Source organism: Nannospalax galili, unplaced genomic scaffold (assembly GCF_000622305.1).
Source record: "Nannospalax galili isolate Female #2095 unplaced genomic scaffold, S.galili_v1.0 scaffold17, whole genome shotgun sequence".
Lineage (NCBI taxonomy): Eukaryota > Metazoa > Chordata > Mammalia > Rodentia > Spalacidae > Nannospalax > Nannospalax galili.
Window position 1 is genome coordinate 9,085,607 of NW_008342276.1, and position 27,464 is coordinate 9,113,070.

Sequence of the window (27,464 nt, forward strand, 5' to 3'; positions counted from 1 at the left end):
GAGGAGAGAGGAGAGAGAGAGAGAGAGAGAGAGAGAGAGAGAGAGAGAGAGAGAGAGAGAATATCACCCTGTCTGGGGTTTTCCTTCTGTGTGGCTCAATCTGTCTCCACAATGGCTTCATTTATGCTTGTCAGAGGCTCTCTGGCTTGATGCTGGGGTGTCCTGGGGCTCCTTGGGACGAGCTGGGCCAGGTTGTCCTTTGGAATGCATAGGGAGCTGGCATACCACAACTATTGTCTATTATAAGATGGGGAGCTGACTTTGGGGCCTGGTCCTGTTTGCCAACCAGGAGATTTAATTCTTGAAACCTGAAGCCACTGAGCAGAACTGCCACATAAAGTGGGAATGTGAGTTAGATACAGAGTGGATGGCAGGGGACTCCAGCATGAGATCCTGCATGTTCACAAGGCTTCGAGTGACCACACAGATATTCTGCTGGCTTTCAGTGTGGAGGCATGGTAGAGGCAAAGTGACATGCCTTATTTAATTTGTTTGTTTTTAGCAGCCCTGGCACCCACTGACTCTCAGGAAACAAAGATGGCACAAGAGATTAGATACAAAACCGGTAGGAAAGTCTGGGCCCTGGGCCACAGGAATCCTGGTTTGAATGTGGTTCTGCCACTTGGCCGTTTATCTGTGAGTCAGTCTTTATCTGTAAGATGGGGGCAGTGTCTATCTTGCAAGATCGAGGCTGGCATGAACCAACATTTCAAGTGCCAGCTTTATGCCACATGATTCCCTCACTCTAACATCAAGTACCACATTGTTACAGTGCATATGTGTTAGTCATCTCCTGCTTCTTTGACTATCCCCTGCCTTTTTTGTCCTGTACTGATATTTTTAACATTACAGGAAATTATATTTATACAGATTTCAATTATGCATTTGTTTGAGACAAGGTTTCACATAGCCCAGGCAGGCCTTGAACTCAGTATGTGGCCAAGAATGACCTTGAATCCCTGACCTTCCTGCCTCTGTTTCCCAAGTGCTGGGCTTACAGGTGTGCTCCCATGCCACACCTGGGTCAATTATGCATATTTTAATATTTAAAATTTTTTTAGAATTTAATATATGATATTGAAGATTTATTTATGTGTATGAATATTTTACCTGCACATTTGTATGTGTACGATGTGCATGCCTGGTGCCCTTTGAGGTCAGAAGAGGAGTCAGATCCCTTGGAACTGGAGTTATGGACAGTTGCTAGCTGCTATGTGGGTACCGGGAACCAAACCCAGATTCTGTACATTAGGAGCAAATGTTCTTAACCACTGAGCCATCTCTCCAGCCCCGATTATGCATATTTTGATCAACAAGTTTGGAAGCCTTATGTACATATTTGAAGATATATAAGCTTCCAATGTGTATATATGTGTACGTCTCTCTCTATATGTTTATATATATTACTATGCCCCAGACAATATCATGATTTATTGCAGTTGGTCACTGAAGGTGTGCTAATCAAGGTAAACACCCTATATGGTTATTCATTACTGGCTGTGTGATCTGCCTGGAGGCAAGAATACTGGGTCTTAGCAGAATAATTTCCCATACTTTATGTTGACTTTATCATTTCATCTATTATATAAGAAAGGAAAATATAATTTTTTACTTATGAAAAAGTGATCATTATCTTTTAATCATTATCTTCTGTATTTATTTTAAATGCTTGATTGTGATTAATTAAATAGATAATATTGTTTCTAAGGCAAAAAATTTGCCAAGATAAAGAACAAGGATTTCTAATAAGGTTGAATTTGAATTCCAGCATGACTTCTTGGCTGGGTGACCCTGGGCAAGGTGGAGAGTCTCTCTGGGCTGTGGTTCCCTTACCATAAATGGTAATGATGATACTGCCTAACTCCTAAGGCTTTTGTGAGAATTTCAGTGAAGTCATTCACACAAAGCTTCTAAAATGAAGCCTACCAGAGCATGTGCTTAATGAAAATAAACACTATATATTAATGACAGACCATTAGTGGACACTGGGGAGTGTTTTAAAACCCTTTCCTGCATGAGAAACTTTCACCTTGTTAACAACTGGCTAAGCGTTTGTTTTTCCTTCATCACCTCTAGCTTGGGTCCAGAGTTGCAGACACATATTTTACACAAGGTAGTAAGTAAATGTTAATACAGTTCTGGAAATAGCTTGGCATGAAGCCCTAACGCTGAGCAGTGTGTGAGACTCTTGTGGGCTACAACCCTGGCAGGTGCTTGTTTGTTACCAGTATTACAGGCTCAAAATGTTCTAGTACTACCAACCTTCCAAAAGCACTGCCTGGAGCTGTATAGCTGGGGACTTTCGCATTGGCTTTTCTTCCTTCTAGTAGATCTCTATGCCAACCTCGTGTTTTCTGTCTAAAATGAGGACATGAGTGACCCATTGTCTCAAAGGAGAAGATGTTATTATCTTAGGGAGCAGGGCAGATGGAACAGTCACTCTGTGAAATGACTTGGGGGACGTGCCTGCAGTGTCTGCCCAAGAGGAAAGGGAACTCTGATATCAGTGACACCATATCGGAGGGCCAGAATACAGAAACAGACGCCCAGTTAAAAGCTTCTGTCCCAGTCCAGTTCTCAGTCCAAGGAAGTACTAACAGTATGATGTAAATCAACATTCCAGAAAGATCTTCCAGGTTGCAACTGACTCTAGGGATGGGGTTTATGGAGTTTGCCAAGGGTTTCAGTTTGGTTGCTCTATGTATGGCATAGTAAATAAAACTTTCTAGGACACAACCTCAAGTAGACTCATGCTTAACTATGCTCAGTCTCATCCACCCTTAGGATGGGTTTTCTGCTTGGGTAACAGCAGGATTGAAAAATAGTGTACTGCTGTAGAACTCTGACCTTCAGGGGGCCGAGGCAGAAGGATTGCTATGAGTTTGAGGGCAGTCCATGCTACATAGTGAGTTCTAGGTCATTCTGAGATGTGGTGTGAGACTGTGTTGTCAAAAAAAAAAAAAGAATAGAAAAAGAATATACTGTTGTATAAGAACCATATGAATTAATTGAAAAAGATATAGCAGATTAAATGCTCCTCTGAGCAGCATCTCCTTTCTCTATCCTTCCTCTCCTTCCCTTTTAAAATTCCCCCTTTCCTTTTCTCTTCCCTCCTCCCTTCTTTCTCGTCTTTCCCCCTTCAACAAACAAGTAAAGTTTCATTGCTGTAGTGGATTGACACCATCCCACAAGAAGAACTCATAACCCATGAAGCGGTCTTGTCACCAGAGCAAAATACAGGTGAATAATGAATAGGGACCCACTGTGACATTATAAGCACTTTGGGTGCAAATAAGTGACAGGAGAAAGGAATTGTCATGGAGGATGTGCCATTTTTGCTGCTTGAAAGATGAGTGGAATTTAGCAAGCAAAGAAATCCAAAGGAAGGGCCACCTTCAAAGGTGAGGGATGGGTGTGTCTGAGGAGAAGTCAGCATCTTTGGGGTTTGTGTACTTGTGTACTCATTCGATGTGTCAATCTGATGCTGCATCTCAAACACGAGATTCTCTGAAGGTGACAGTCTCCACAGTATGGACTCAGAAACCTGACCTACTGTATTCAATTACTGCTTTCCCTCCTCACAGGATCTGCAACCACAAGTAAATGATCCCTCTCTGAGGTTTACATATCTTGTCTTTAAAGAGGACATGCACCTGCTCATGGTATAGTGTGATGCTTAGATGCAGTCGTGTTGGGGACAGAGTAGCACAGTGATCACTTGATTGGGGGCACGTAGGTGGTGAGCTGCCTACTGACACAAGGATGTAAGGGTCATTTGTGATTCTGAAGTATTGTTGAAATGTAACAGGAGTGGCACTTGGATTTAATATTTCCAGCACAGTTCTCCAGAGGTCCTGGCTTGCTGTGCTCTGCTCAGTAAATATTTGAGAATGGTTGCTTGGTATCCAGGCTCTCAGCCAGGAGGGCTCAGGAAGGGCAGAGGGCAGAGGGCTGCTGTGTACTGATCTACCAAGTATTTCTGTTTGGGCCAGCATGAAATAAAGGAAGAGGCTGAGGAGATTATAAACAAGAGCCAACATTAGAAGAGGCCATTGCCTGGCTCTGTGAAGCAGATGCAAGGTGAAGGGAGACAGAGGTTGCTCTGGACTCTTCTTAGAGATAGCAATTATCATCGCCATTGCTAGTATATGGTACCATGAACTGATGCTGATAATTTTGACTGAACTTGCATTGCATTGGCTTTTTAAAAACAGTATTCTTGAATAAAAATCAATACTTTTAATGAAGTATATTTGATGCAGTAGACCATGTACAACTTGATGCATATAGATATCTACACACAACCATGAAACCACCACCATGACAAAGCCACTAGACTACCCATCACCTCCAGAAGACTCTGTTTTCCTTTGAATATGAATGGTGAGAGCACTCAACACTACATCTACTGCCTGCCTAATTTTAAGTGTGTGGTCGAATGCTGTTGACTAGTGGTAACATGCTGTGCAGCAGATCTCTAGAACTAACTAATTCTGCATAACTGAAATTTTATACCAGTTAAACAACTTCCCGTTGTCCCTGTCCTTGATTCCTGGTCACTACTGTTCTGTGCTCTAGTTCTATGAGTTTGACTGTTTTAGGTACCTCCTATAAGTGGAGTCATGTAGTGTTTATCTTTCTGTGACTGGCTTATCTTATTAGCAGGGTGCCCTCTAAGTTAATACAAGTTGTTATAAATGGCCAGGATTTCTTTATTTTTAATACTAAATAATATTCCACTGTAGACTTGCTTTTCATAGATTTTAAGATTGCTGTGGAGCCGTGGAAACTGAGGTATTGCTTGGGAAGGAACATTGAATCAACATAGGTTCCCCCTCTGCCCATACATATCAAACCCTTGGACCAGGAATGAAGCTGTCTTTCCCTCTTATCTTTTCTGTCTTCCCACCTGAAAGATGGCGGTAAGAGGGCACGTGGGCCTAGAGCGCTCGGCAGGATACTTGGCGTATGCTGAGAACTCAGAATTATTTCTATTACTTCCTTCTGTCTTGACTTGATTTACAGTAGGTTTAATAAGCCTCTCCCATGGTTCTTAGCCTGGAGACTTTAAAAAATTAGAAGTTGAGCTGTGGAAACAGCTCAGTTGGTAAAGCACCTTGCAAGTATGAGAATCTAAGTTCAATGCCTAGAACCCATGTAAAAAGCTAGGTGTAGTGGCACACACTTGTAATTCCAGCACGAGGGGGCAGAGACAGGTGAATCCCTGGAGCTCACTGGCCAGCCAGACTAGCTTAGTCTACACAGAAAGTTTCAGACCAATAAGAGACCCTGTCTCAAGACAATAAACTAACAGCAAAAAGAAAGTAGATAGCACCTTAGCAATGGCAGCTGATGTTTTCTGGTTGTCTTTTGACATCCACACATATGTGACCCCACAGACTCATAACACACACACACACACACACACACACACACACACACACACATGTCCCCCCACACACACAACACACACACACACACACACACACACACACACACACACACACACACCTGGAACTTTACCAAAGTGAACTTAAAATAACTGATTAAATAATTTTGTCTTAAATCAGAAACCACTTTATATTTACACATAATCAGCAGTGGAGACTAAAAGTCAAAGAGATTTATGGGAGAAAACATAGCCTTGAGAATGACAACCAAATATAGAGCCATTGTTACATGCCAGGCCCTGGGCTACGTAATTGACATATAACACATTTAATCCTCACAATAACTTTATAGGTCAGATATTATTACCTGCCACTGTGCACGTGAGAAAACCAAGGTAGTTAGATGGATTAATCATCTGTCCAAGATCACATCAAGGAATGGAGATCCAGACTCACACAGTCTTAGTCTAGGTGCTCTGATTTTGACTTTCTGTTACTGATTCTTTAGGTCCCTATCAAAATTATTTTTCATTTAAGACTATAACTTTCAATCCAACTCTTTAAAAGCTAATCTGTCACAGAAATACAATTTGAGATGCATCTCCTGGCCAGGAAAATCAAGAACTTTGGCACAGCCAGGTGTGGTGTGGTGGTGCATGCTTTTAATCCCAGTACCCGGGAGACAGAGACAGACAGATCTTCATGAGATGGAGGTGGTCTACATAGTGAGTTCCAGGCCAACTGGGGCTCCATGGGATCAAGAAATATCAAATGCTCTGCTTCTCATTAGAAACTGAGGTGAACACCTTCTCTACCCAACAGTCTCTGTAAGAGTATGATGACATGAAAGTCATCGTATTGGTTTGGTACAATAACCCTGAGCTGGCAGGGAGGAGTTGGCTTTTCTGCCCTTCCACAAGCCCGCAAGGACACTTCCTCCACTCCTCCCCATTTCATCCTAAACTTTACAGCTTCCTCTTTTTCCCAGACCAGAAAGTACTACAGTATGCCAAAGGGTAGAATGTTAGCAGAGGCATTCTGATGACTGGAATGGTCAGTAGCAGGCTGGTTTCCAATATGCTTAATGTTTTGGGTGACTGGTTTCCAGGATGATGAAATGTCTAATATTTTTGTAGGTACATGTCACTTGTTTATCTGACAGAATCTATACCAATTAACTACTGCCTTTTCTTACTCCTAAGGGGCCATCAGGGTGAGGAAGTGAAGAAGCGAAAAGATGCTTCAAGTGGATATGTCACTGCAACTTCCTGGGTGAGATTGATTGACAGCAAGGAGCCTCATGCTCCTCCATTTTTTAAAGTTCTTGGCTACCAGTGCTCCCACAGGTAATCACAGGGAATGGACCAGCACAAGGGATTGTACTAAAGCTTGAACTCCACTCTGAAGCCATCCCTGACCCATTTGCTCAAGACTCAGGGATTTCCTGGGATGTGGGACTTTCTGTGTTAAATATGGGACAGTTTTAGGTAAACTACTGTTATCATCTTCCCTGGAACTGACTTGGCAAGTTTACAAGAACCAGTTGTAAGCATCTCTTCTAAGGTTTCCTATTAAGATAAATTCACTGATGCAAAAAAGCAACTGGATTCAGAGACAATGATTAATAAAACTGTTAATGAAACAGGTGACACATATTATCCAGCCAACAGTTACCAAAGTTGTATTTATGTTTGAACTTTTGAAAACATTAAATGTATCTAATTCTCTCATTTTCCAGATAAACAACTGAGATCTAGCTACTAAGTCACCTGTGTAGGGTCACTCACTTGCTTATGAAGTGAATTCCTATCGGGATAATGCTCCTTTGCCTCTAAATGGTTATTCATTTGTACTTTGAACCTGTTAGTATGAACACAAAGTGTTATACTGTTAAAGTTCATGAATTTAGAGACAGAAAATATCCTGGTGACAGACATGGATAGTAGAGATTGCAGAGCAATTTGAAATAATCAAGGAACCATTTGCATTTTAAACATGAACCTTGGGTGATTAGGGACACACTGGTTTCATTAAGTTGATTGTTTCTTGGTCATGGTTTCCTTCGTATAATCAACGTGATGAAAAATCTTGCTTTTTTGCTTTAAGTCAAAATACATTTAGATGCTTATATAAGCAAAACCTAAAACTACTAAAAAAAAAAAAAAAAAAAAACCACGCTTTTTTTTCCCAATGTATTCTGCTGGGTATATTCAAGCATAGTTTGAATCTTATAGGAATATTTAGAGTTCTGCCCTGTCGTTATTGTTCTGTTTTCATCGGGGTTCTCCACGATCACCTGAGAATGAAGTTTTCTCTAATCTTAGATTTGCTTCCCTTTGCTATCTATTAGAAGTTCACTAATCTTGGCGGTGAATCAGAGCTGGGAAAGTGCATTAGGAAGCTCCAACTTTGCCTACTTAGGGGTTCTGGGAGTGTTACAGAACCACTTGTTGCCATGGATCTCTCTTTCAGAGCTGCATTTTAAAATGACATATGATTATTAAGTATTTGGCCATCACTCTACACGGATAAGAATATTTGAATCATTTGACAAATAAGCTTGATAATGTAAAAACAAGGCTGGGGAGATGGCTCAGTGGTTAAAGTACTTGTGCAAGTATAAGGGCAGGGGTTGGGATCCCCAGCAACCATGTAAATGCCTGGAGGTTGTGGTGGTCTACTGAAAATTCCAGTGCTTAGAAGGCAGAGGCAAGGAACCCCTGGAGCAAGGTGGTTAGCAAGATTAGCCAAAAATGACTAGCTCTGGGTTCAGTTGAGAGATCTGGCCTCAATGAATCAGAGTGATCAAAAAAGACCTCTAACTTTAGCCTCAAACTTCAACATACATGCACATACATGTGTATCTACACACATGTGAACATGCACACACAGACACATGAAAATAAGAAAGTAGAAATACATCCATTTGGATCAGAGTTCAACATGACTTCTTTATATGTGCTGACTGTGTGTTCTGAAAAATGAGTGAAATTCTTACATTAAGAAATAAGGGGGCTGGAGAGATGGCTCAGCAGTTAAGAGGACTGTCTGCTCTTGTAGAGGACCTGGGTTTGATTCCCAGTACCCACATGGTGACTAACAACTATCTGAAACTCCAGTTCCAGGGGATCCATCACCATGGATCTGACCTCCATGGACACTGTATAACATGGGTGCACTTACATACATGCAGGCAATATACTTCTACACATAATAACAAATAAAATATTTTTAAAAAAATAAAATTTCAAAGCTGGGGAGATGTCTCAGCAGTTAAGAGCACTTGCTCTTGCAGAAGATCCAGTTTCAGATTCCAGCCCCCAAAGGTGGTTCACAACTCCAATCCTGGGGAATTCCTTGCCTCCTCAGGCACCAGACATGAACATGGTGCTCACATATACATGCAGGCAAACACTCATACACATAAAATAAGAATAGATTATTCTTTAAAAAACCAAGGAAGGAATTGTCTCTTACATTTGTGATTTTTTTTATGCTGTATGTTCATATTTTTTAATGACAATTGGCATAGTTAGGTACTTTTCTAGAAAGACAAACATTCTTAAGCTATTCATGTTGATGTGACCAATGGGCAAGAAGCATTAAAACCTGACCTAAGGCTCTTCAACAGCTACCACCTTGATGGGCTCCACTGTTCTGGAAGACAGCAATGGAGATTCCAAAGTGTAGACAAGTGGTCAGCCTTATACACTGAGCTCTGATTTCAGGAGGTAGAGCCAGGCAGCTCTGTGGGGCTACACCCAAGCAGAAGGAAAGGGGGGGAAAGTGAACCCATGAATGTTTACACCAGCATCTTTTCCAGCAAGTATTGTTCCCCTACTCAGGAAAACCTGCAGCTTGGCAGTCTGGCAGTCTTGTCATTATTTCCCCAGGGAACTGGTCTCCCCTTGGCCACCAGAAATCACCACTAGAGAAAAACTGCTGTCTCTCAGCTATTGCTGTCCTGATCAGGAGGACATGGGTCAATCTTCAGGAGTAGTTGGCTTTGTCCTTGTGGTGAGGGGGATTCAATGTGAAGGTGGGTCAGGACAGAAGGCAGCAACGTGCAGCAGAGGACGCAGATCCAGAGAGGGAAAGACATTAAGTAGACATCTTCTGCCCCATAGCCTTGCTCTCCCAAAGGTCTGTATCTTACACACTGGCTTTCAGCTAACCAGAAGTGATTTTGGTACTGCCTGGGGATGTTTTTGATTATCACAAATAGGGGGCTACTACTGTTAATAATGACAGAAGTCATGGATTTTGTTTGATATCCTCCATTGAACAGAACAATCCTCACAATAAGGCGTTATCTAAGCCCAAATGTCAATATAGTGCCAAGGTCCTACGTGCTCAGGGTCTGCGATTGTGTAATTCTGTCACCATGTTACTTTAGAAGGTGTTGAGAAGGCTGAGCTTCTAGTGGTCAGTGACATGTAAGTACTGACTAAGGAAAGGCCTCCAGGCACCAAGAGTGAGTGGTTGGGCCTCCATAAAAGGGAAGATTGAAAGTGGGCCATGTCTTTCTGAGGAAAAATCTGAAAGACAAGTAACAGGATACGGTAACTAGGAAGAAAAATTGAGTTGCGAACAGACTGGAGTGAGAGGCCTGTCATTACCTCCTCTGTTGTCTGTATCCTGATGTTGAAGGTGCCACAGCCTACACTGCAGGATGCCACAGCTGTGTGGCAGCTCGCACTTGACTCACTATAGGACTCTTTAGTGCTGTGTTTGGTCTAAAAACCTGGAGTTTCTACTAGAAAGGGACTAACATTCATTATCTGGAAATAAGATTTGTATCCTGGGGAAAATGCCTACACTGAGTAGTTCACAGATTGTTTGGGGAGCTAGAGACCTCGGGAAAGTGTTAAGCTTCCAGAGATCCAATTATTGCTCTACTGTATTCATGAAAGTGGGCTTGGAGGGTATAGTGACTGCTGGGAGGTGAAGGCCACTGCTCAGTGTGACAGGAGCCATGCCTTCAGGAATTATGAGACATGAAGCATGTTTTTCATTAGAAAAGAATTATCAGTTTCCTTCTTAAATTGCCAAAGGCTGTCTTTTGTCAATTCATCCAGAGTATACTTGGGGTTTATTTCTTATAAGACAAAAAAAAAAAAAAAAAAGAAACAAGAAACAGCAACAACAACAAACTAGTGTTCTAGATGCTTTGAGGGTCAAAGATAAGTGGCCAGGTGGAATTAAAAAGAGAAAATATTGGGGGCTGAGGCAGGCCATTGTGGTATCATGTGTGCTGTGTAGTAAGATCCAAACAACAGTATATGAACAAGTTTTGACTTGCTGGAAAGGAAGCAGGGTGAAACAGCTGAATCTGCCCTGAGCGAATTCCTATCTTAACCAGTATCAAAACAATGAATGTTATTCTTGCCCCTAGTAAAAGAGTTTAAATGTACATTGGATCTAAGCCTACTAATTCTGTCTTTAAAATTCCTCCTGACATTTTTCTCTTCCTTTTTGTTCCCATTACATCTATCTGAATCCCCCATCATGTGAAGAATGGGTTGTTTTACTTCCTGTCTGAGCTTGAGTCTTTATTCCCTCTCAGTTGTTCTAAAGTGTTAGATGAGTAATGGGAGTACGTGCTATTGATAAAAATCATAGCTTGAAGAAATCAGCAACGACATGGTCATGTCCCTACTCCCAAAGGTCAGCCCAAACTTGGCCACAGTGACCACAAATGGGGATAACAGGACCCCAGCCAACCAGAATTCTCTGGCATTTTTGGAAGAGTACTGATTGATTAATTGTAGTTTGATTTTTGTGTGTATCTGTGTGAATGTATGTGCACATGTGTGTTCAAAAGAGGGTACCAGGTGTTCTATCACTCTACACCTATTCCTTTGATGCAGGATCTTTTCTTGAACCTGGGGCTATTTTCGTAGTGATCCTCATGTCTCTGCCCCCCTTGGAGTTGGGGTTGCAGGTATGCATGGCACACCCAGCTTGTTAAATAGGTGCTGGGATCCAAACTCTGGTCTTCATGATTGCTCATGAAGCACTCAGCCACTGAGCCATCTCTCCAGTCCCTCTCTGATATTTTATACATAGATAAAGTAGAACTTTTGTGTCCCTGGACTCTGCTTCTGCAAATTCAACCAACCTCAGATCAAAAATATTTGGAAAATGATTGCATCTGTATAGATTATGTACAGATCTTTTTATTGATATTATTTCTCAAATAGTACAGTGAAACAACAGTTTAAAATAGCATATATATATGTATATATAAAATACATCATGACCTAGGCATTAATCTAGACATGATTTAGTTTACAGGAGGATGTGTATAGGTTGAATGTAAGTACTATGCAGATTCACATAAGAGACTTAAGTGTCTGTGGATTTTGGCTTGTGTGTGTGTGTGTGTGTGTGTGTGTGTGTGTGTGTGTGTGTGTGCTGGAGCCAATACGCATGGACACCAGGGGTAAATCATGTTTTCCTAGGTTGGAGTTATGTGACCAGTACTCCCTCTCACCAATCCATTCTGGCTGCCACAACATTGAAAGGAAATGGAAATGGTTCCTTTCCAATAGAATGAAGCAACTCTTCTCCCCCTACTCTTTCTCTCTCATTCTCTTTCTCCCCTCTCTCTGTAACAAAATGATTTGCTCTACCTCAGGGAGAAATGATTCACAACTTTTCAGTTTCCCTTTACAAGTCTAGGGCTAGCCTTTTGACCAGTTCTGGCTAGGGAGATAGAAGGGCTGTCAGGAGCTTTTCAAAAAGATTTTTCTCACTGACAGGAAATGGAAGTAGATTATATATAAAGAGGACGTTGTGTTTCCCTCAACCCCCTTCCTTCTTGCCCATGACCATTTTCTTGCACTGTGAGGGGGACCATGTCCACATATGGAGGTTGTCTAACATATGGAGTTGGAAGAACAGGGAGGTAGCCACAGCTTGGTCCTTAATGATATGACAAGTTCTGTGTATCTTATTTTAGACTTCCTGTCGAGGCTGTGTGGAGTACTCTATCCTATGGGCATGACTTAGCTGTTGCCATCTTGAAATCAGAGCAACTGTGATCTGTTTGAGACCCTTACAATACCGGCCCCTGCCCCCAACATTCCCTTTAGAATGTGGGAGAGGGCTCATGAAGCAGCAAGGCCTCATACTAGTAGACCCTGTCCCTCCCTGAGGAGATATAAGTGGTTAACAGTTGCTGAGGGGAGGAGCTCTTTTTTGGTGGTGTGGTCACCTCGAAGTTGCCCATACTACTATAGATAGATAACCCCAATTCAACTCATTACTTCCTCAAGTTAGACTTAGGTGGAATCATTGTTTGTCTTTGTCCTTGGTGCTATATTTGGGATGGATAGACATTTGTTCATGTCATGCAACAGACTGATAAATGTCTTTGTGCTTTAAGCTATTGTTCATCCTGCAGTGTGATGTTTGTAATCACACCTACTGATTGCTTAAGAAACAAACAGAAACCAACTGCGAGCTCATACTTCCCTCACATACCTCAAGCTCCAAACTTCTCTTGAGTTGCTGATCCAGCTACTTGCTTGGGTGTATTGAAGACATCTCAAACTCAACAGATAACAACACTGAGCTTGCTCTGTCATTTTACAAACATCCACTTTTGCCTTCCAACTCTGGGATGGCCTGCAGATACCTAAGTACATTAGCAAGACACCGGAAGTCATTCTAGCATCCTCTTTCCCTCACACACATCCAATCAATCTGTGAGTCATGATGATTTGACTCCACTGTCATTGTTTTAGTGGCTGGGAGAGGGCAGAGGCTTTTCTCATCTCCAGGACTCGTGCCTGCCCATTGTTATTCATCTCCTAGCCTTTCCTGACCACATCTCAGCACAGCTGCTCATTAAAAGCAGCCCCTCACTTGCTGCTCCATGATCTGAGATTGATCTGGGTGTGATTCCCTACTGTCTAAGGCAGTGGTTCTTACAATGTGGTTCTTGGACTAGAAGTGTCAGGATCACTGGGGAACTTGTCAAACACATATTTTCAATCACACCTCTTGGAGTTTTCTGAAACAATATTGCGGAGTAGGAACCATCTCTCTCTTTAAAGATGACCTCTAAAGTAACCTGATATGCCAACGTTTAAAACCAATACTAGTCTAAGGTAATAGAACCCAATTTCCTTCATAGAGTAAATTGAATAGTGTCCCACCAAGTTCATGTCTACTGAGAATGTCAGAATGTACCATATTTGGAGATAAAATATGCAGATATAATTAGCTAAGGATCTTGAAATGACATCATCTTGGATTTAGAGTGGACTCTAGATGTGGTGACTAGTGTCCTTACAAGAGAAAAAGGCATATACAGAGATGCTGTGTGCAGATGGGACCAAGGATCACAGCTCTCCCGCCATAAGCCGTGGAAAGTCCAGAGCCATCAAAGTGGGAAGAGGTAAAAAGGATGCTTTACCAGAGCCTTCAGATGGAGTGTGGTCTTCCTGACACCCCGATTCAAAGTCTTAGACTTCAGAACTTGGAGGGAATAATTTCTGTTTTTGTAACTATTCAGTTGTGGTACTTTGTACAGATCCTCAGGAAACCAGTCCATGAGACATAGCCTACAAAGGCCTTCGGATCTCTCCCCTGTGCACCTGTTCATCCTCATCTCCTGCCACTGATCCCTGTACATGGGTCTTTCTATAAAAAATATTTATGGAGAGCTAGAGGTTGTGGTACATGACTATAATCTCTTGGAGGACCAAGCAGGAGGATCCTAAGTTTGAGGCTACCATGGGCTATATACAGAGTGGGACTTGGTTTCAAAAATCAAAAAAGAAAAAAAATTAAATGAGTCCAAAAAGTCAGTAATAGTAGTATATTCCTGTAATCCTGGCACTCTATAGGTGGAGGCAGTAAGATTGTCAGTTCTAGGACAGCCTGGGTTACAGAGTTAGTTCTAGAATTCATGTGCCAAACACAAGAACTGCAGCAATGACTAAATGCACTGTCTGTACCGCAGAAGCTTGCAGCTCTAGGGGGCCGGGGTAGCTCCTCAGGCAGGGGCTTTGTGGTGTGCTTAGCTCTCTGTCAAGGTCAAGGCTGCACGTGGTGGAGGCTGCACTCCTCCTCTGGCCTCTCTGTGTGCATGCCTCTTTCTCTATACTGTTTTTGTACACATTCCTACTCTGCAAATAATGCTCTTCACCTTAAGAATCTGCTTCTGTTCATTTTTCCTGTGTAGAATTACTGTCTCTACTGTCCTGTTTCTGAACTTTAGTAGAGATTTTCCTATGAGTGCTTCATTATTGAAATTTTTTATTCACCTGCATCTCTCACCTGACTGTGAGCTATTTGATGGTGTGAGTTGTTTTGGGTTTCATTTCTCTTGTTATCTACAGAGCCTCAAGCAATACCTGGCTCTTGAGAGTTTCTCTAAAGGAACATGTGCTGAACTGGAATTGTAGAACTGACTTCCAGGATGGAAAGTAACTTCCTGCCTCTCTGCTGGTAGAATTTCTTTCGCCTCTGCCTTTCCATGGTCCCGTCCTCAGATGAGAGCTGGGAGATGTCCACCAGGGGTGGGGCACAGGCAGAAGCCAAGGGGGCATTACTTTGCGTTGTAGTTGAGATGAGGCCCAGAGAGGAGGGTATGGGGCTAAGTGAGCTTTCAGTACCATCATCTGGACATCTCTGGAAGCTCATGGTAGGAATGGTTCATAGACAAAGCTGGAGCCCAGCTCTAACCTGGGCCTGGGAGAGGCTTATGTTACAACCTAGATTCTCACACGAGTGGACATCAGAATCCCCTGCATGACTTGTTCAGATGCAGGATGCTAGGCCCCAGGCCCAGAGTTGCTGATTCATTGAGTCCCATGTTAGCTCATGATACTAGCCTAAAGATCTCATTTGAAAACCCCCAGGTTAAAAGCATTCTTGCCACTAAGCCCATGACTCTTGGTTATGGATAGTGTAGAATCACTTGGGGAATTTTAAAAAATACAGATGCGAGCTGGGTGTGAGTTCAAGGCCAGCCTGGTCTACATAGTGAGTTCCAGGCCAGCTGGAAAAAATAAAAATAAAAAGAAAGAAAGAAAAGAAAAAAATACAGATGCTAGTGCTTCACCTATAAATTGGTCTGGGAATATGGCTGAGTAGAGGGGTTTGGGTTGCAACTAAGTAAAATGTTGGTTTGAGTAAGATGCATTTAGAAAGTAACCAACTAATGAATCCTCAAACTTTTCTTGAGCATTTGTACAGTAGGCACTGCGTTGGCAACTAGGATGTAAAGGGAAACAAGACACAAGGAACAATCAATCTGTCCAGGGTGGGGAAAACATCCAAGAAAGGTGGGTTTAAATCCGAAGGGAAGTGAGAGTTACATAGAGCATTATGCTAAGATGACATTAAATATAGCTTGTTGGAGGCGAAGGCTCAGGAAGGGGTAAAGGTGAAGAAGTAATGACCCAGTTTGCCCACTAATCCTTGTAGGTTAGCTTCTAATTTTAATTTGAGCCTTTTGAAGCCAAGATGCAGTGAAAACCTGTTAAATACAAATCCATTCTGTGTGTGTGCGTGCGTGCGTGCGTGCGTGCGTGCGTGTGTGTGTGTGTGTGTGTGTGTATTGTAGCTGTGTATCTTTGTGGGTGTGGAGGCCAGAAGTCAACCCTGGGTGTCTTCCTCTATTGCGTTCCACCTCAGTCTTTTAGACAGGATTTCTCATTGAACCTGGCGCTCACTAATTTCGTTAGGCTGACTGACCAGTAAACTCTAGCGCAGTACTAGGATTACATTGCACACTGTCACGTGTCATGTGAGCGTTAGGAATCCAAACTCATATTTTCATTCTTGCGCAGCAAGTGCTTTCCCCACTGAGCCATCTCTCCAGCTCCCATGCTCTACCTCTTAGTATATCTTCAAGCCACCCAATTTTCCTTTGCCCCCCTTTCTCTTTTTAGGGGAGGAGTGGATAATACCAGCATCTCTCAGAATTGTCATGAGGACTCTGTATAGTGCTTGGCACAGTGAAAATCTCAAACTTCACAGATCACAGTGCACACCTGCACAGCTTACAGTCTACTAAGCACTGGAGACACACTGGCTACCATCAACATGGATAAGGCCCCATTTAACCTCTACCTGTATACATCATTACTGAGAGTTTTGGTTCTTGCTTCTATGCTGAGAATGTGGACGCCAAACAGGGCTTCTGGACTGTGCACATAATTCATCCCTATACTAAGTGGTCCCAGGCTCCTGCAGGTTTTAGATTCCTAAGTCAATCCTTCTGTGAGTGACTGTATCTGAACCTGTCTTATCTGTCCTCGGCAGCCTTCTTACCATCTCTCTTCAACATGGCTGCATTTATCTGCCAAAGACAAGAAATCCCCCAAAGCTCAGGATATAAATTCTGCCTGAAAAGTAGGTAGACTTTGAATGGGGACTTGTTTGTGAATAAAGGTGTGCTTTAGGCATGGTGTAGTTTGATGTCAGAAGTTCTTTTTTAACCACTAAGGTTGATGTTGTGAAGGACCAACTTTCCACAACAAAAGCTTTCCTGACAGGGAAGGTACAATGGCAGGGCCTAGACTTATTTCTTCTGGGAGTTCACTGTGACTCTTTTGAGATGAGGTCATAGTTTAAAGTACATACTCTGTTAAAATCACACTTCTCCCCAAACTCCCCACGTATTTACCTGCCTCCAGAGCATCATTTTCTCAGGAATCTGGGCCTATTCCCCACCTGTTACTCAATTCTTAAGTCTACCTTCACCTGACCTCACTTGGCATTCACCTGCCACTACTTCCAAAGTGTCCTCCGTGTTAGACAACATTTATGTTGGCTAAATATTGGTACAAGCAAGTCATTCACTTGGCATGTTCACAGGCAGCGTGGCAGATCGCTGAACAGATGTTGTAACATTTACAAGTTGCCTTTCATTCGTGGGCACTCCCAGTGACACCTGCTTTCAGCAGTATGTGGAGATCTACGGTTAGTGGAGCGCTCCATTCAGCAATCCTCCAAGTCTCTGAACCTTACAATCACCTGGGGAACATTTACAAATCCTGATGCATAGAACAACCACTGCAGGAATGAATTCAGCCTCTCTGGGGTGGGTCCCAGGCACCAATGGCTTATAGAATTCTCCAGGTGAATCTAATGTGCACCCAAGGATGAGAACTTGTCCTCAAGCCCAGGGCTTGCAAGATGTTCATATGAACAAGACCCACTGAATGATATGAAGATGCAGACTGAACATCAGTAGCTCTGGGTGGACCTGAAATTATGTTTCTTTTTCTTTTCTTTTTTCTTTCTTTCCTTCCTTTTTTCTTTTATTTCTATGTTTATGTATATGTGTGTGTGCACCTGTGGAGGTAAGAGGTTGAACTGAGTGTCTTCCTTAATTCCTTCTCCACCATAATTTTTGAAAAATATTTTCAATAAATTATTTTTTTAGAGAGGGTCTCCCTGTAGCCCCAGCTGGCCTGGAACTCAGTATGTGGACCAGGCTGGCCTTGATCTCACCTGCTTCTGCCTCCCAACTGCTGGCATTAAAGGCATGTGCTATTATGCCTAATTAATTTATCTTTATTTTATGTGCATGAGTGTTTTGCCTATGTGAATGCAAGTGTGCTGTGCATACAATGCTGTTAGAGGCCAGAAGAGGGCATCAGATCCCCTGGAACTGGAGTTAAGGACGGTTGTTAGCTGCTCTGTGGGTGTTAAGGACCAGACCTGAGTTCTCTGCAAGAACAGCCAGTGTTCTTAACCACTGCACCATCTCTCCAGCCCTTCTACCTTATTTTTTGAGGCAGAGTCTCTCAGTGATTCATCTAGACTAGTTGACCTGCAAGCCCCAGGGAGCCTTCTGTCTTAGCCACTTCAGCACTGAGATTGCAGGTGTGTGTGTCCATTGCTCGGCTTTTTACCTTAGTTTGGGGAATCTGACCTCAGGTCCTCATCTTCTGCAGCAAGCATTTTAGCCACTGAGCCATCTGTCCAGCCCGGATTCTGCACTGTTGACAAGTGTCCTGGCAATGTGGCTGTTTCTCCTAGTCCAAGGAGCACATGTTGACTAGCAAAGCTGTGGTTCTTTCTAGAATGTATTCACCACCTTGCAGTAAGTTCCCAGAAATCACTCATCCTTTTGAATTTGGGCACATTTTCACATTTTCAACAATGCCCCTAAGCCTTGTTTTTCCTTCCCTTCACTGACAAGGTAAGCTCAATTCTCTGTTTTCCTCTAGACAGTAATTCTCTTGAAAACAACTCACACCATAAAACAGAACTGAAGAGCCATCTAGCTAAACCGGAGCACTTTTTTCCATGTATCTCATTTTTTTATATGTGAAGCACACTAGTCTAGGGACCAGCATAGGTTATGCAGACTCTGAATACAGTGTGAATGAGCAGATGGCAATAACCCAGTGTCTTGGTTACAGCTGCTTCAAATAGGATAGTCACAAGCATTATATCTTCAGTGACAAAAAAAAAAAAATCAGAGCTGATGAGGTGACTCAGGAGATAAAGGCATTTGCAGCCAATTCCAGTGACCCAAGTTCAATCCCCAGAATCCATGTAAAGTTAGAAGGAAAAATTCAATTCCACAAAGTTGTCCTTTGACCTCCACACATGTGCCCCCATCATGTACACACACACACCATGCATACACATCATATAATAATAATAAATAAAAATTAAAAAATTAAAAATACGTTGGTGGGCACACACAGGAAAGCGTGAAAGAAAAGTAATCTTCAGTTTCAGGACTGGCTAGGACTCCAGATGACAGTGCTTGGAAAACGTATTTTCTGGTCAATTGTTCTCTTGACTTTGGAATAATATTTGTCAGATAGTTATCTGTGAATCTTGGTCTATGGACATATTCTTAGGAATTTAAAACTTTTCTAGGTATTCAATGTTGATAATAACTTAAAAATTATTTTATAGCACCCTGGATCATAAAAATAACCAAACGCAGGCAGGTACATGATTTCAATCCCTGCCTTTGTGTATGTATTTATAATTTATAATAAGCCAAATTTAATTTCATTGTCACAGAAGAAAAAGAACAAGGATCAGAGAAGGAGTTTATATAAAGGTCCCATGTCTGAGCCAAGAGGCGGCCCCATGGCACTCTGGAAATATTCTGACTCAAACCTCCTCAGTAGGTTGCTTAGAGAAAGCCAGAAGCATGAAGTCATGTCACATCATATTTTAGATTCGCTGGAACTCAAAGGAAGCAAAATGGCAGAAATCAGGACTACTAGACATTGCAGACACTGCATACAGCCATTCAATTCAACAAGATAACATTGCTCACTACAGGAAGTCAGAAATATACACGGAACATCATGGACTTGCATTTTGGTAACAGTTAATTTGTAAATTGACTTTGGCATTCTGGTTTTAGTTTGTGCATATTTAAGAAGCTTGTTAGGACAATTAATTTAGGCCATTGCTGGGAAAATTGCTTTGCCCTTTACGTAGGTTTTGCATCAACTCTTTTAGAATGTATTTATTCCTTGTGCTCAAGTTCAATTTCCTTACTGCTTTGTAATCTTAGCTTCAGGCACTGCATCCTAAGGGAATGTTAATGAGATGTTGCTGGGAACAGACACTGAACTCAGAAGACTACATTTTCCCATTAGCTGTAAATATTGTCAAATGTTTTGCAGGGGCAGTGTTGCCTGTTTGGAATGCAAGCCGGATGACAGGGTTTTCAGACAAGGGTAAGAGAAGATCATTGCTGACTAATACTGCGTCCATGAGAAATCTTACAATTTGAAGGGAAAATAAAGGGCTTGGGGCAGTGGTGGAGAGGCAGACGCTATCAGGGTACGATGTCCCCTTTAGACAGCTATTGGGTGCCTTCTGGGAGGTGTAAGGCTGACCTGGGAATGGAAAAAAGAAATCTATAAAAATTCTACCCTAGACTCAAAGGGCAGTGGGGATTAATTTCAAAAGACAAAACTTTCCTCCAAAGCTGCAGATGCTTTGGGGCAGGTGTTCACTCTTAATATCCTTTGTGTCTCTGAAGAATTTTTTTTTTTTTTTTTGTCTTTTTGAGACAGGGTCTCCCTGTAGCCCTCGTGGTGCACCTTTTAGTTCCCTTGTGCTCTTTGAAGAATTTTTTTTTTTTTTTTTGTCTTTTTGAGACAGGGTCTCCCTGTAGCCACAGCTGACCTGGATTTGCTATGGAGACCAGGCTGGCCTTGAACTCACAGAGATCTGTCTGCATTTGCCTCCTGAGTGCTAGGATTAAAGGGGTGCGCCAGCACGCCCAGCCATCTCTGAAGAATTTTAAAAGGGGTTTTCAGTTTCTGGGAAATATACATGCAAAGTCTTTGCTAGCAGGAAAATGCTATTTACAGATGATTTAAAAATTAAAGACTCTCTGAAGACATTATTTGTAGGTTTGTAAACAGCTGAACACCCCTTTCATGTACAGCAAAGGCAAAACCTTATAAACATGGTTACAGTTTGCAGGAACACATGGAGTTTTAGTCCCTTTACTCCTAATTACATAATATATACATTATATATGATAATACATATTATTATATGTAATGCATATAATCTTTTTAAAACTTTTAAACACACTTTATTGATAATTTCATACATGCATATAACATGTTTTGATCAAATCCATAATCTTGTCATGAGAAGTTATAGTGGCTTCACAAGACCTTATTAAAATTCATACTTGAATAGCTTTAGATATCATATTTCAATATAAAAGGTTGAGTAAACTCTTATCTGCCTTCCATACTGCAGATTCCAAATGTTTTGGTGAGTTTTTAATCATGAGCAATTTATAGATATGCTATTCATAAGCCTAGACATTTCAAAAGAAAAAAGTTAAATGTTTAGTCTATTCCAAGAAAAACTGCAAATATTTGAGTGCTTGACATTACATGGAGATTATGCTAGAAGATGTTCACCTTGTAGTTCAAACTTCATGGGCTCCAAAGAGTATCTTTACCTTGCCATACTGAAATTTTCAACAGGAACTTGTCTTTCACACAAACTCTGAATAGGCATAGTCTGAGGTTTTGTACTATTTTGCCACAAACTAAAAGATTTACTTAAACGTTCTGCAAATGCATGGTAGCCATTTTCTCTTTGCAAGTTACTGTTTAATACCTTATTTCAAACACATTTCTTTAGCCACTCCTAAAAGAGTTACTCAATGGTGGGGGCATGGTGATGGTGGTGGATATATCGCAAATGTGTTTTAAAAAGTATGGTATGCTTTTGCTAAAATCACTAACAAAGAGAAATCAAAGTGATAAAGTATGAAAATATCAATCATAAATTCATAGCTCAAATTCCTCCACAGGCTAAACAAACTGAAAACAAATCCCCAAATGCAACAAACACTTACGTGATGACTCCCCATCTTGTCTTTGTGGAGATGACTGTTCTGGGCTTCATAAGAGATCGGTCCTCCCACAGGCAAAGATTATAATGGGTTTCCCAGGACACAGTATCTCTTGTGTTTAATAAGTAACTTTTGGCATTGGATTTGAATACGCTGTTGGGGATGGGTAGGGAGTGGCGATAGCTGTGAATGAGCTTTTGCCCCCCAAGCTGCCTGGGCAGGCCATCTGAGAAATAAATTACATACTGAGAATTAAAACTTAGACTTTCAAAGTTGAATTACTTAATCACAACAAAAAGATTTAAACTTGTCTTTCCTCTAGACTGTTGAAAGAACTTGGAAAAGTTATTCTTTTTTTCTCTTGTTTGCAGACAGGTTCTTGCTATGTAGTCCATGCTGGTCTTGAACTGGAGGCAATCCTCCTGCCTCAGTGTCTAGTCTAGAGTACTGGGATTACAGGATTCACCACCACTCCTGGAAAGAGGTATTTTTTAAGAAAAGATTTTATTTATGTTTATTTTATGTGCATGAATGTTGTGCCTGCATGTGTGTAAGTGTACCATGTGTGTGCCTGGTACCCTGGAGGTCACAGGTGGGTGTTGGATCCTCTGGAACTGGAGTTAAGGACAGGTGTTGGCTGCTATGTGGGTGCTGGGAACTGAACCAGGGTTTTCTGTAAGAGCAGTCAGTGCTTTTAACTACTGAGTCATCTTCCTCCCCCCTTCCTCCCTCCCTCCCTCCCTCCCTCCCTCCCTCTCTTCTTCCTTTATCTCTCTCTCTCTCTCTCTCTCTCTCTTTCTCTCTCTTATTTGCCTACTGAGTACAAACACATTAATATGGGCTGTCTAGCTAGTCCTCAGTAGTTTGCTCGCTTTCTTTCTTTCTCTCTCTCTCTCTCTCCTTCCTTCCTTTCTGTCTCTCTCTTTCCCTTCCTCCTTCCCTCCCTCCCTCCCTCCCTCCCTCCCTCTCGTACACGCATGCATGCCACAGTGTAGATGTGAAGGTCAGAAGACAACTTGTTGGTCCTCTCCTTCCACAGTGTGGGTTTCAGGGATCAAACTCAGGTCATCAGGGTTGTTGACCTGATGTTAACAAGTGCCATACTTGTTGAGCCATCTTGCTGGTCCCAAGTTATTCTTTAATACTGTTGGTGTTCCTTTAAAATGTCTATCTTTTTTTTTGTCTTTTTTTGAGGCAAAGTCTCCCTGTAGCCCCAGCTGGCCTGGAACTCACTATGTAGACCAGGCTGGCCTTGAACTCACAGAGATCTGCCTGCCTTTGCCTCCCAAGTGCTGGGATTAAAGGCATGCACCACCACGCCTGGCTAAAATGTCTATTTTTTAATAAAAAAGCATTAACCAAGTAGATTATCCTGTTTTACTAGTATCACTATTATTATTACAGAGAAATTTTTTATAGCTACATTGAGTTGTTCTGGATTATCATTTTTACCATACAAGTAGTTTTTAAATAAAAAATAACATGTAGATCTTAGTAAATGTTTTTCTAATTAAAAATATTCCATGAAAAGTAAGCCTACTGATCTCCCAGTCCCTTCTTCCAAAGTTTCTGGGAATCCTTTCAGAAATGGTTTATATAGGTATTATGTTGATCTATCTATCTATCTCTCTATCTATCTATCTATCTCTCTATCTATCTATCTATCTATCTATCTATCATCTATCTACCTATTTACCTATCTATCAGTCAATCATCTGCCCATCCCTGGTATGTTTTTCCTCAACCAATGGATTTATACAATGCCCTTTGTTCCATGCCTTATATGTTTCTTGTGCTAAAGAAATGCATGGCATTAGCACATGCCTTCTTCATGGCTGCCTGGTAGTCTTCTGTTCTGGTCATGGACTCGGCTTTATTTCATCAGTCCATTAAAGTTCATTAAAATTGTTTTGGGTGTTTTGCATGAATAGCTTACATCTTTGATTGTGTTTGCCTATCTGTTGACTCTTGAAATGAGATTGCCTATCAAAGAGTATATGCATTTAAAATTCTGATAGTTGCTGCCAATTTATCCTCTATATAGACATAAAAATGCTGGACCACTGTTGATGGTCATCCCACCTAGGAGGCTTATGTTCATTACATTTTGGGTTTTTTTTGTTGTTGTTGTTGTTTGTTTGTTTGGTTGGTTGGTTTTTTGGGAACAGGGTCTCTTTGTAGCCCCAACTGGCCTGGAACTCATTATGTAGATCAGGCTGGCCTTCAACTCACAGAGATCTGCCTGCCTCTGCCTCCCAAGTGCTGGGACTACAGGCGTGAGCCACCATGCTCAGCCTTCCAGGGGGATTATGTTTAAAATACAAAATTGACACTCCCCGCAATGACGTGTGCTCACTCCCCACTACTGGCCAACACTAACATGGTCAAACTTTTTATTTCTGCCAATCTCAAAGAGGAAAAATGATGATTTAATTTCTATTTCTCTCATTTAATATCTTTAAAATAATATATTCAATTCCCTTGAAGCAATTTTTATGAACTTTCCTGCAGTTTTCTTGTTCATATACTTGGTTTTCCTTTGTGTTACTAGACTTCATTTTTATTTTCAAACCCTTTATAGTAAAACTAGGCTTTTGTCAAATGTAACAGTTGTTTTCTACCAGTTCATTTCTTTCTCTTTTGTGTTTTTCTATTTTATTTGTGGTACATAAATATGTGTGAATTTTTATGGATTTAAATATATCAGTCTTTTCTTTCTCTTGCTTATGAAGTCTTTATCTGCATTAAAATATTTAAATATTGTATGTTTTCTCCAGAGTGTTTTGTTTGTTGCAATAATGGGAATTGAGCTTAGGGCCTTGCATGTGCTAGGCAAGCACTCTACCACTGAGCTACAACACATTCTCTTTGTACTTTTTATTTTGAGACAGAATCTCACTAAGTTGCCTAAACTGGCCTTGAACTCACTCTGTACCTCGGGCTGGCCTTGAATTTTAAATCTCCTTGCCTCAGCCTCCAGAGTAATTGGGATTTTAGGTCTGTGCTACCAGAAACAGCTTCACATTCTTTAAATAACTTCCCCTCCACCCCAATCCCATGGGTGTTTATTTATGTTTATTGTCTCTTTTCTCAGGAAGTCAGATCTACCAGGGTGGGTCCCTATTGGTCTGGTCATACAGCACTCAGGGTCCAGGCCAGAGTGTGGCACATGGCTAAGTGGTAATGACCATCTGCTGAAGGAATTCGTGAACAGGGGTCAGCCAGGTCTAGCAGAATCTATGTGAATAGTGCTCACTGCCACTGGATCCAGATCCCCTTCCCCAGATGTCCCTAGCACAGGTCACTGTCTTGGGCACACTTGTAATCCCAGCACTAGGGAGGTGGAAGCAGGAGGATGAGGAACTCAAGTCCCCACTCATTTACATAATGAGTTTGACGATACCCTGGACACCCTACCTCCAAAAACAAAAATTCATTTGTGTCAGGTGATAAAGTCCCTCTCTGAGGCCAGGGATGGGGGCTGGAAATGGTTGGAGCCTACCTCCAGGTCTTACCCCAAACCCTAGCAACTAGGAAACTTGAGGCAGCCAGGGTTCAGGAGACTCCTGCTGCTTTTTTTAAAAACAAACAAATGTATATCCAAAACATGACATTAAAATATTACTCTGTGTTACAAAAAATATAGTAGGCGTTCTGTTATTTATATCAATAAGCAAGTACCTTTAAAAAATATCCCCCCCCTTAGAGAAATCAAGCTTGGACTAAGCTAGAAACTCCCTGCCACTGGATGGATGGCTTTCATGGTGCCAAAGGCTATATACAGATGACTTGGGGAGAATCATCCCCTATAATTCTGCTCAACAACGGACCTGGTATGCTGCATTATCAATATACCAAACAAAAGGTTCCTGCTGGTTCAACAGTGGAGCATCTAGTGTAAGTACAATCAGCAAATTTTCAATCAGATATAATGTGGGAAGCGAGCACAGCTGAGTCAGCCAGATGGCGCCCTGGCTGGCTGCCAAACCTCGTGCTGTTTACTCCAACTCTTGGCTGATTGCCAAGGCTCGTGATTCCCGCTTGCTTACTCCAAAGTATGGAGAGGCCAAACAGGTGCTGCCAGCCTGGTGATCTTGCTACATGCCTATGAGCTACACTCTGCCTGGCCGCTGCACGTGTGTGAGCCCTGATTGATACCGGCTGGGGGGAGGGCTGTTGGAAACGCTATATAAAGAGCTGAAGTGTGTAATAGTGGACAGGGGACTGGAAGGCTCCCCGGATAAGGGACTAGGAAGCCCTGGACAGGGGACTGGAAGGCTCCCCGGATAAGGGACTAGGAAGCCCTGGACAGGGGACTGGAAGGCTCCCCGGATAAGGGACTAGGAAGCCCTGGACAGGGGACTGGAAGGCTCCCCGGATAAGGGACTAGGAAGCCCTGGACAGGGGACTGGAAGGCTCCCCGGATAAGGGACTAGGAAGCCCTGGACAGGGGACTGGAAGGCTCCCCGGATAAGGGACTAGGAAGCCCTGGACAGGGGACTGAGTAGCTCCCCGGATAAGGGATTAGGAAACTCCCTGGACAGGGGACTAAGTAGCTCCCCGGATAAGGGATTAGGAAGCCCTGGACAGGGGACTGGAAGGCTCCCCGGATAAGGGATTAGGTTGAGGTTCCCTAAAAGGGACAGAGGTTCAAGTTCCCTGAAAGGGATAGAGGTTAAGGTTCCCTAAAAGGGACAGAGAAGCAATTCAAAGAAAATGGGTACTGGCGGCTCGAAAGCGAAAGTGCACACTGCGTTAGTGCAGCTCTTAGGACGTGGCAGGATCAAGATAAAGGCGGAGACGGTGGAAAAATTCTTGAATACCATCGCAGCAGAGGTCCCCTGGTTTCTTGAAGAAGGGTCTGTAGATGTTGCCTCTTGGGAGCGATCAGGAAAAGAGTTATCAGATTAAAAGAATTTTGGAGAATATGGGAGACGTACAGAGTAAGCAAGAACTTAAGGATATTTGAGAATAAGCAAGAACTTAAGAATATTTGGAAACGTACAGAGTAAGCAAGAACTTAAGAATATTTGAGAATATGGGAAACGTATAAAGTAAGCATGAACTGTATTATCAGATTAAAAGAGTTTTGGAAGAACAAGGATCAGATTAAAAAGGTTTTGGAGGAACAAGAAATTGAAAAACTGTATCTTTGAAATTATAAACCTAAAACTTTGTTGAAATTCATTAAGGTGTATCCACAATACTTAACACCCAGTGATTGGCAACAGTTGTGTAGAGCAGCATTATCAGGAGGTTATTATTTATTATGGAGAGGAGAGGTCCAAGAGCAGCCTCTACAGGTGGCCAGCGTTAGCGCAGGTGAGGGGAGCTGTTTGTGTTTTTCCCCCAGGTGCTGAACTGATATTGCACAGAAGCAAAAGAGGTTTTGGAATAACAGCAGCTATCATCATTAGCATAGCCATCATTTCTACTGCTGCCATCGCTGCTAGCATCGCCTGTCTCAGACTGCGGTTACAGCTTCCACGGTTGAAAAGTTAGTGAAGTCCTGCAAACTTAGAACTCAATCAGTGTAACATACAACTTGGACTCATGAACTTAAATCAACAAACTGCCTTGTTACAAGAACAAGTTGATGCCCTTTGGGCTAAGTAACAGCTAACATGTTCTCATTTCTTTCATCATATTTGTGTTACCCATTACCATGTACAAAATGCCTCCAATACTGTAAAACAATTGATTGCCTTATTGAATGCCTTCCTTAAGAGATCATGGAA

General features: G+C 42.0%; 1 protein-coding gene and 1 long non-coding RNA gene across 2 annotated transcripts in view; one reads left to right on the forward strand and one right to left on the reverse strand.

Annotated features, from left to right (window-relative positions):
• Nucleotides 1-21,767, reverse strand: part of Anxa13 (annexin A13) — a 51,716-nt gene extending 29,949 nt beyond the window's left edge. Inside the window, exon 1 of the mRNA XM_008838016.3 lies at nucleotides 21,730-21,767. Within this exon, the coding sequence (XP_008836238.1) occupies nucleotides 21,730-21,744 (15 nt within the window). The 5' untranslated portion in view covers nucleotides 21,745-21,767. The remainder of the gene's footprint in view (nucleotides 1-21,729) is intronic.
• Nucleotides 21,768-25,951: 4,184 nt separating this feature from the next.
• Nucleotides 25,952-27,436, forward strand: LOC115071243. Its single transcript, XR_003850338.1, has 2 exons — nucleotides 25,952-26,812; nucleotides 26,844-27,436. It is a non-coding gene; the product is annotated as an uncharacterized LOC115071243 (long non-coding RNA).
• Nucleotides 27,437-27,464: the final 28 nt, after the last annotated feature.